The 8973-nt window shown below is 39.6% G+C and overlaps 3 protein-coding genes across 3 annotated transcripts; all 3 read left to right on the top strand.

The window, feature by feature from the left end:
- The first annotated feature begins 1343 nt into the window (after positions 1–1343).
- Positions 1344–2491, top strand: LOC119989920. Its single transcript, XM_038835693.1, is given in 3 exon segments — positions 1344–2041; positions 2043–2065; positions 2067–2491. Coding segments are annotated over 3 exon segments (354 nt in total). The 5' UTR covers positions 1344–1855; the 3' UTR covers positions 2212–2491.
- Positions 2492–3139: 648 nt separating this feature from the next.
- On the top strand, positions 3140–6725 carry LOC119989377 (ankyrin repeat-containing protein ITN1-like). Its single transcript, XM_038834855.1, has 4 exons — positions 3140–3378; positions 3697–4191; positions 4800–5209; positions 5628–6725. The coding sequence occupies exons 1-4, from the start codon at positions 3357–3359 to the stop codon at positions 6456–6458; spliced, it is 1758 nt and encodes a 585-aa protein (XP_038690783.1). The 5' UTR covers positions 3140–3356; the 3' UTR covers positions 6459–6725.
- Positions 6538–8867, top strand: LOC119988051. Its single transcript, XM_038832955.1, has 7 exons — positions 6538–6784; positions 7251–7574; positions 7657–7706; positions 7803–7938; positions 8061–8218; positions 8351–8415; positions 8513–8867. Exons 1-5 carry the CDS (start codon positions 6538–6540, stop codon positions 8153–8155), a joined length of 852 nt encoding a protein of 283 aa, XP_038688883.1. The 3' UTR covers positions 8156–8218; positions 8351–8415; positions 8513–8867.
- The last annotated feature ends 106 nt before the right edge of the window (positions 8868–8973 follow it).

Genomic DNA, 8973 nt, shown 5'->3' with positions numbered 1-8973 from the left:
TTCTGCAGGAGTGGAGAGCAATGGGCAGACATCCTCACCAAAGCTCTACCAAGAGATAAAATTTGCTATCTGAGGTCTCTTCTTGGGGTGGTTCCAAGAATGCAAGTCAGGGGGAGTGTTGAGTGACTTGCATATGTTTGTAGTTAAATATATTTATGTTTATCTTAATGTTGTATTTTACTTCTCTGTCCTTGGTCCAGGGGCATTCTAGTAAGTCTACTGTTTGTCTATGTTAGGGTTATGTATTATCGAACTGTCCGTGTGGTAAGGGCATTATCTTTTGAATCCTAGATCTGTGCAATCAGGTTGTATGGGATATCCATATCTGTTGAAGCTCTTGTGATAATCTTGTTGATTTTGTCTTAGTGCTTTACCTTACAGCATTGGTGTCTCTTCATGAAAACCCACGTACATAAGCAGAAGTGGACACACAAGAGAGTTACCAAATACATTGCCATGAAAATGTCCATACTCCATGGAGAGAAGCTACTTATAATCCTGTAATGCACGAGCTTCTTTCATTGGTATGGCTTCTATCTCCATTCGTTTTCACCCTGAACTTTATTGGACTTCGTTTTCAGCGTGAAAACGAATGGAGTTGCATGTGTTCACATTGTTTGTAGTATTATAGTGGGCTTGTTTGACAACACAAAGATTCACAGATCAACATGTATGTCAAGTTGAATAATAACCCCATGATCTCACCAAATAGGCCACAAAAGCCCAATGGGCCTGTTCCATTCCCAATTCTTTCTAGAAATGAAAACATATGCTCTTTCTTATTGTCCTCTTTTCTTCAACAAAATTCTTGTCAAAACACAAACTTATCGGACCATTTTAATGTTATGAAAAACATTGAACAGCGTGACTCGTTTTACAAAATATAGTCACGCCGTTTAAGACGGCGTGACTCGTTTTGACTATAACAAAAAAAAATCACACATTAATAAACGGTGTGAATATCCTACAACAACTCACAACCACCCATTCTTACCCAGTCTTATCTCTCTCCACCCTCTCTACCGCAAAACTCACGAAATTTCCTTTCACCAGCCGTTGCACATTCCGATCGATTGTCAGTCACTAGTCACTGGTGAGAGTCGCAGAACTGCTCCTCCGACATGTTCGAGACTGGCTACCCACTCTCGATTCCAGCCCAGCCGATACTAGGTGAGTAATTTTTGGTTTTTTTTTGTTCTTTAATTTGTTAAACTCATATTTTGGTAGCGTATAGGTTCAGATTTAGGTGGTGCTTATAGTTGGTGTAGGTAGTATTTGTTGATGGGGTTTAGTGCATATAGATCACTGAAAGATACCCCCGTTTGCAATTAGGTCCCGCAAAGATAAAAATTTCAATTTGAGTCACAAAATGTTCTAATTTTAAACAATTAGGTCACTCCGGTCTAATTTTGGCCAATTTCTTATCGGAATTTGCTTACATGTCACAAAATTTTCAATTTTTAAAAAAATAAAAATGACGTGTGGCATATTCTGCAAAAAAAAAAAAATTTGAAAAAGAAAAAAAAAAGAAGAGGATCTTCCACACAACGTCGTAACCTTATTCCTCCATAGGCAAATCCGAAGCCACCGTCACTGTCTCTTTCTCCTCCGCCATCTTCCTCTGGAAACACCACCACCCCCTTCCACCTCTACAACCTTCCTCTAGAGCCAGATCCGGAGCCGCCACCACCCCTCTCTTCCACCTATGCGACCTTCCTCCAAAGCCAGATCCGGAACCACGCACTCCTGAAACTTCAATAGAAGAGCTTCACTGGTACGCTTTTGATCGTTGATTTTTGATTGTCGTTCTTGACTTTTGTTATGATTTATTTTGGTGTGGATTTTGGCCCTCTATATGCGTCTGGCCCACTTGGGTATCTCAACCCACTTCGTCTTTGACATAACCACGAGCCCGATTACCAGCACCGACCTTCTCATCGCCTTGGCTGGTCCCGGAGGATTCTCCACCGTCGATGCAATATGTTCCATGGCGAGATCCCGTGGCGCTAGAGTTCTGGTGTTAACAGCTCAGCCGGAGACGGGGGTCATGCGTGAAGCATGTGAGTGGTGTGCTATGTGCCGACGCAGACCATGGCGGATGATGAGGGTACTACTGGGGAGAAGAAATCACGGCCGTTGATGTCGATGGGTAGCCTTTATGAAGGGGCTATGTTTGTGCTGTTTGAGGTGGTGGTGTATCAGCTTGTTTGAGAGAAGGATTTTGTAGATATTGGTGCTGGTGCAACTTTGGGAGATGGAGATCGTGATGTGGCAATAAAAAATGACCATTAAAGTTTATTTTTAAAAATAAAAATGACATGGATTGGCCACATCATCGAAAATGTTTGACATATGTCACCTAATTGACATGTAAGCAAATTCCGATAAGAAATTGATTGGAATTAGACCGGAGTGATCTAATTGTTTAAAATTAGAACATTGAGTGATCCAAATTGAAATTTTTATCTTTGCGTAACCTAATTGTAAACGGAGGTATCTTTCAGTAACCTATATGCACTAAACCCTTTGTTGATGTGCTTGATTATAAATATTGTTTAGGCATATTAGAGTAGTTAATTATGATTAATTTCATTATTTGAATCATTTAGGGAAAACAATTAATAAATTCATTATTAGCATCGTCATCCGTTAACCTGAATCTAATCCTAGAAATGTATAGTAATGAAGACGACAATCACTTTGAGCAAGTAGTTGTTAATAATGGTTCACTTTGACATTTTGTGTATTTATTTGGTATATTTAGGTTAGCACATAGGACCACATTTTATGCATTGTTCTGTAGATATTGGCGTGACTTTGGTAATAAAAGAGTACCGTTGTTGTCGACGACGTGACTCTAAAAAAGTGAATCACTCCACCAGTGGTGGCTTGATTGTGAAAAACCTAGCCTATTCACGCCATTCACGACGTCAAATGTTATATTGGTAAATACTTTTACCCTAATATTTTATATTGGTATATAATTTGTCCACCAGTGTTGTTTTGGTTTAAAAAACTGGATTTTTTTTGTGTAATAGAGTATTTATTTTTGTCGGTTTATTAGGGGCAAACAAACCGATTAATGTTTTCGAATTAAAAAAAAAAGGAAAAGAATTTGTCCTTCCAAGTTTCAACACTCGCGCGAAGCTCGGCCAGTCAAGCCAGAGCCTTCCTCGCAGTTTCCATTCACTTTCTTTTGTCTTCGTCGTCTTCTTCTTCTAAATGAATTATCACAAACACCGACGCAGAATCTATCATTCACGCATTCTTATTCCTCTTTTCGCTCTTGGAGTCCTCTCATCCGCACCAGCTCGAATGAAGTTTTAGGGATTTTGACCTCCTTCATACTCCTAGTCATGGGCTCTTCAGTCGGAGCAGGTACCGTGTTTATGAGTGTATATATTTACGTGTATATTTTCTCTTTCGATAGATATTTTGCGAGCGAATCTACGTTTTTGTTCTTTAGATTATCATAAAATCGGGGCGCACATATGCGAATTGTAGTTTTTCTTGTCTTATAATTTTGTTGATGATGATTAGGTGAGGGGGAGAAATTAATGTCACTGAGTTTTTGCTTTAATTTTTTCGAAAATTTTTTATTCGTATTCGTAGAAGAAGATTTTCTTCTGAAACAAACATGACTGAGTTTTGTAATTGATGATTTCTGTGGTTGTCGAATTTCATCGATTTGATTAGGTGAGAGAGACTTAGAGAGCGGAGTGGTGATTCCGAACTGGATTCAAAACCCTCTAGCAGAGCCTTCACCAACACCATCTCCATCAACTCCAAACGCTCCAGCTCTAGTTCTCTCGAATTCCGCCAAGCGAATAGATCAGGCCGGGAAGAAGAAGTATGTGAAGCAGGTAACGGGGCGCCACAATGACACGGAGATGCACTTGGCGGCGCAGAAGGGTGATCTGGCTGCTGTGAGGCAGATTCTCGATAATATTGACTTGCAGATGAAGGAGACTTTGAGTGGAGCTGAATTGGATACTGAAGTTGCCGAGATTCGGGCATCGATGGTCGATGAGGTGAACGAGTTGGGGGAGACTGCTTTGTTTACTGCTGCAGAGAAAGGGCATCTAGATGTGGTCAAGGAGTTGTTGAAATATTCAAGTAAGGAGTGTGTTTCGAAGAAAAACAGGTCGTGTTTTGATCCTTTGCATATAGCGGCAGTGCAAGGGCACCATGGTAAGTGTGTTGATATATTGGTTTTGTGGTTGGATATCATGATTTGGCTTCTAGTCTTCATTTCCTTAAAAAAAATATCAGTTCCTAAATGGCTAAAACATCAAGCTTCAGTATTTATTTTCTTATATGGTGAGAAACCATTAGCCATATAGGCTGAAGTTATCTTTTTTGGAATAAGAATGGAGTATGCAAGTCCAAGTAACACCTAACATAACTTTCGCAGAAATTAGTACCGTTCTTCCTTCAATCCTTCTGGTTTTTATTGGCTTACTACAGCTTGCCTGTAGTGGGAGATTAAATGGTAAAATTAAGATGGTTTCAGAAAGTTAATACAGGAGATAAGGAGTCATTCTTGCCTTCTGTAGCGCCAGCTTGCCGTGGGAAACCAAAGTTCCAATCCAGTGATTATTTGTAAGGAATTCTTGTGGTGAATTATTTATCAAGTTCATGGAAAGAGTTACAAAAATGGGCAATAGAGCTTTCACTTCATTCTAATCGAGTTAGGGGATTATTCTGCTATTTGTTGAATTCATAAGTGAATAGTTTTATGCAGAACCTTGTTTTATTCTGAATCATATTAGTGAACTCGAGATACTTCTTTTTTGCAGCCATTGTCCAAGTGCTACTGGATCATGACCCTGGGCTAAGTCAAACCTTTGGCCCATCAAAGGCAACCCCTCTTATATCTGCAGCTACCAGAGGGCACACAACAGTAGTCAATGAACTGCTGTCAAAGGATGGTAGGTTGTTGGATATTTCGAGATCCAATGGGAAGAATGCATTGCATTTAGCTGCCCGACAGGGGCATGTAGACATTGTCAAAGCATTGTTGGACAAAGATCCACAATTGGCAAGGAGGACCGACAACAAAGGTCAGACTGCGTTGCATATGGCTGTGAAAGGGCAGAGTTGCGAGGTCGTGAAATTGCTTCTCGGGGCAGATGCTGCTATTGTGATGCTTCCAGACAAGTTTGGCAACACAGCATTACATGTAGCCACAAGGAAAAAAAGAGCTGCGGTATGACCTATTGTTTTCTGTTTTCTTTTCCTAGAATTAGAAGTGTAATATCTTAGTTGTGCTGGTCTTTTGCTTGTCTTTTGCTTTTACCTGTTGATTTTCTAAGTGGTTGAAATCCCCCCAATACAAGCGAATGGAACTTTTAGTTTAAAACTACATGGTGTAATCTTATATCTGATGCATTGACATGGGCTTGTGCTTCTCAATTGTTTTTTTTTCCTTCTTGTTTACTAGTTTACTTCTCAGCTGGTAAGATGATGTATGTAAATGAAGTTGTCCTACCTTAGCAGAATAACTCATTAATTCAATTGTTGTTTAATGTTGATGCTAGGAGTTTTACTATTAGTTTCAATCTCTTGGATAGCATGCAAAGAAATTTTGAAACATGCTGATGGCATCGCGCACTGTTTCCTTGCAGATAGTGAACGAGCTGTTATTACTTCCTGATACGAATGTTAATGCGCTGTCTAGAGACCACAAGACAGCTCTTGACATAGCTGAAGAACTTCCCCTCTCTGAAGAATCCTCAGAAATAAGGGACTGTCTTTCGCGTTATGGTGCTGTGAGAGCCAATGAACTGAACCAACCGAGGGATGAGTTAAGGAAAACCGTGACTCAGATTAAGAACGATGTGCATACCCAGCTTGAACAAACCAAAAGAACTAACAAGAATGTTCGCAACATCTCTAAAGAGCTCAGGAAACTCCATAGAGAAGGGATCAATAACGCTACCAACTCAGTGACTGTGGTGGCTGTGCTATTTGCAACGGTCGCCTTTGCAGCTATATTCACTGTACCTGGTGGGGATTTTGATAGTGGAATGGCTGTGGTAGTGGGTCGTCTTTCCTTCAAAATCTTTTTCATCTTCAATGCTATTGCACTCTTTACATCTTTGGCTGTTGTTGTTGTACAAATTACCCTGGTTAGAGGTGAGACTAAAGCAGAAAAACGGGTGGTGGAGGTCATCAACAAATTGATGTGGCTCGCCTCTGTTTGCACTTCAGTGGCTTTTATCGCATCCTCTTACATTGTGGTTGGCAGGAAGCATGAATGGGCTGCCATTTTGGTTACAGTGGTCGGGGGAGTGATAATGGGGGGCGTTCTTGGCACCATGACTTACTATGTGGTGAAGTCCAAGCGGGGTCGATCAGGGAGGAAGAAAGGGAAGAGCACAAGGACGAGTGGGTCCAACTCATGGCATCAATCCGATTTCTCAGATACAGAAGTTAATCGGATTTATGCCCTATAATATGTGAATTTATGCCTTAGCAGTCTTTTTTTAGCTATAATTTTGAGAGCTGTGGTTCTGCTAGTGAAATGTTTAGCGTATGTGGATTTTGTCTGTAGATGACACTTTAAGCCAGGGGACTCGCTTATATGATCAGCTGAAACAGCCTGAAAGTCCTTTATGCCTTTATAAAAGTTTATGTGCTGGATTTCATGCTTACGACCTTGTGGTCTTAGAATGCTTGGCAGAAATGACTGACTTGAGTTCAATGGTGGTAGTTGAATTTTACTGGCTTTTTATTTCATTGAGATTTTCTTCCACAGAATCATGGCTAAAAGATCTTATTTGTAAGATTATAAATGGATTTTCAAGAGAAATACTCTTCAAAACAGAGATTTAGGATTCTTGTACTCAATGTGAGTAGTGAACTAGTGGTTACTTGGTAGAGTATCATGTAGTGTTTATGTTGGGTCAAAGCTCAATATTATGAGGACATTGTTTTCGATGACGATAGAATTTGGGATATTCCGAGTTTGATCCTAAAAAATTCACAAATATGTGGTTACAAAGATATTGTTCTAGATGAGAATTGTATTCAAAATCTTATGAGTTCATATAATTTGGTCATAAAAAATTCACCATTAAATTATCACCTTAGCGGTTGACCAAAACTCCTTTCTAAACGCTGGATCAGTTCTCTATTGACCATTGGCAGCCGCATGTTTATGATAGGGAGCTTTGGTATATCTGTAAAGCCCATAGTGAAGGCGAATCTGTAATACAAGATTGGGCTTAATTCAAGTCCTAACACAGCCCGATTGCAGGCCATCAAGGTCTTATTTTGGCCCACGTATTTCGGCCTATTCAGCATCGGTAAAAGTAAGACTCTTCGTTTCACTGTTCTTCACTTCTTCCAAGTTCCAACAACTTCGAGTGATCGCAGACAATGGTTCGAATTCAAAGGGAAGCTTGGCGAAGATGGAGATCATCACGAGTTTCTCTACGATTGCCTAAGCTCTTCTCAAGTTGAAGAAATTTTCCAAGACATCATTCAAATTTCTAATCTTCAATTGAAGATCACACACAGTTGTAGCGAGCTCCAGCCTCGTCTGGTGCCCTTCCGTAACGATTCCAAAGGTTTAGTCCTTGCTTGCGTTTCACAGTTCTTCATTTGTTTCCTCCTTTTCTTTTCCAGTTTTGAGTGATTTTGTATATGCAGCTATTTCTGTAATTAGAGCTTTGTCCGAAGCCAAGTCCTATGCATCAAAGGTATGTCTCTTTCCTGTGTTTGTGTGCTGTTTGGTTGGTGAGGAAACGTAGGAAATCAATGTCGTACTATGAGTTTCTTTTTCTCTCTCGTCACAGGACCAGGTTCAGTACAATAGGCCTTTATCATATTACGTGTTGAGAGACTATATGCAAGTAGTAGAAAGAGAGGTTAAGGAAAATTATCACTTCTTAGGGTTTTCAGAGCCTAATCAGTTTCAGCAGCTCTTAACTGGTATTTTTTTTTGGTCTCTGTCACAATTTCAGTTTCATTTGAGGCTTCCCTTTTCAAAATCTTATTGTAGACACAGATAAATGAAACTGTAACTGATGACCTCAAGTTATTGAAACTTACAGACCTGAAACTCTTTCAAGAAGATACGATGCGGCTTTGTTGGGCTGGGAAAGAGCTCCTGAGGGATAAATTATTGTCAGAATATAGTATTGCCTGAACCTGTCTTTCACAGATTGCGCTGAGGCTGCAGTCAACTGACTCACATTTTGCTAAATTTAATGTAAGTAGCAGATCTTTGGCCTTGAGCCTTTGATTCTTAAGTTTTTGCATGAGCTGTGGTTGTATCATGATGGTCTCTGGTTGCTGTAGTTTCTGATGAAACTAAATGTTTCCCTTTTCATCTATGGATCAGGAGACTACCATGAAGAATTGATCGGGGAAAAATGGAGAATCAATTGATGAAGGCACTCCTAACTGGTCACATAATATTTTCACCTCCCACAACATTTGATATAAAATATTAAAATGTAAATTCTTTCTCATATATTTTACCCTCTATTTCTTCCTATTGTAGGACATGCGTCGAAACAAGACTGAGGACAGAATGTTGCATCTTTGAAGCATTGAGAGGTCTGAAGTCTGAAGTCCTTTTAGTTCCTACTTCTGAGGTTGGCAACTATACAAGTGAAGTACCCACACACCTCAAGTTCCTATAACATTTTTATACTGTGTGATTGTTATGTACAAGAATACATGTCAAGTAAGATCCACTATTTTTCAACCCAAAAAATTGTTGAGAAAAGAGTAAGGGAACTTGGATTTTATGTATTTCACTAATGTATTTTGGATTTCTGATTTGGAGCAAATGTGATATATCAGGGATTGAGCTTATCTCCCAAAACCTAATGTAATATTTTTTTGATAGCTCATGAGTTTTGTGGCACTGTCAACAAATGTTTTAACTCACAGCCAAAGGGCCAGTATTGATTTAACCTTTAATCTTTTTAGCGCCCTTAACCTGGAACTGCAGGAGGC

Source organism: Tripterygium wilfordii, chromosome 21, assembly GCF_013401445.1.
Source record: "Tripterygium wilfordii isolate XIE 37 chromosome 21, ASM1340144v1, whole genome shotgun sequence".
Taxonomy (NCBI): Eukaryota; Viridiplantae; Streptophyta; class Magnoliopsida; order Celastrales; family Celastraceae; genus Tripterygium; species Tripterygium wilfordii.
The sequence above is the reverse complement of the archived record's forward strand: the minus strand, read 5'-3'. Positions and strand labels throughout refer to the sequence as shown.

What these genes read in the sequence shown, in the direction of transcription:
- LOC119989377 (XM_038834855.1), top strand. Translation starts at nt 3,357, where the DNA reads ATGGGCTCTTCAGTCGGAGCAG. An exon ending in GGGCTCTTCAGTCGGAGCAG is followed by an intron (nt 3,379 to 3,696) that starts GTACCGTGTTTA and finishes CGATTTGATTAG; the next exon opens with GTGAGAGAGACTTAGAGAGC. An exon ending in CAAGGAAAAAAAGAGCTGCG is followed by an intron (nt 5,210 to 5,627) that starts GTATGACCTATT and finishes GTTTCCTTGCAG; the next exon opens with ATAGTGAACGAGCTGTTATT.
- LOC119988051 (XM_038832955.1), top strand. Translation starts at nt 6,538, where the DNA reads ATGTGGATTTTGTCTGTAGATGACACTTTAAGCCAGGGGACTCGCTTA. An exon ending in ATGGCTAAAAGATCTTATTT is followed by an intron (nt 6,785 to 7,250) that starts GTAAGATTATAA and finishes GTCCTAACACAG; the next exon opens with CCCGATTGCAGGCCATCAAG. An exon ending in GTTTCAGCAGCTCTTAACTG is followed by an intron (nt 7,939 to 8,060) that starts GTATTTTTTTTT and finishes TGAAACTTACAG; the next exon opens with ACCTGAAACTCTTTCAAGAA.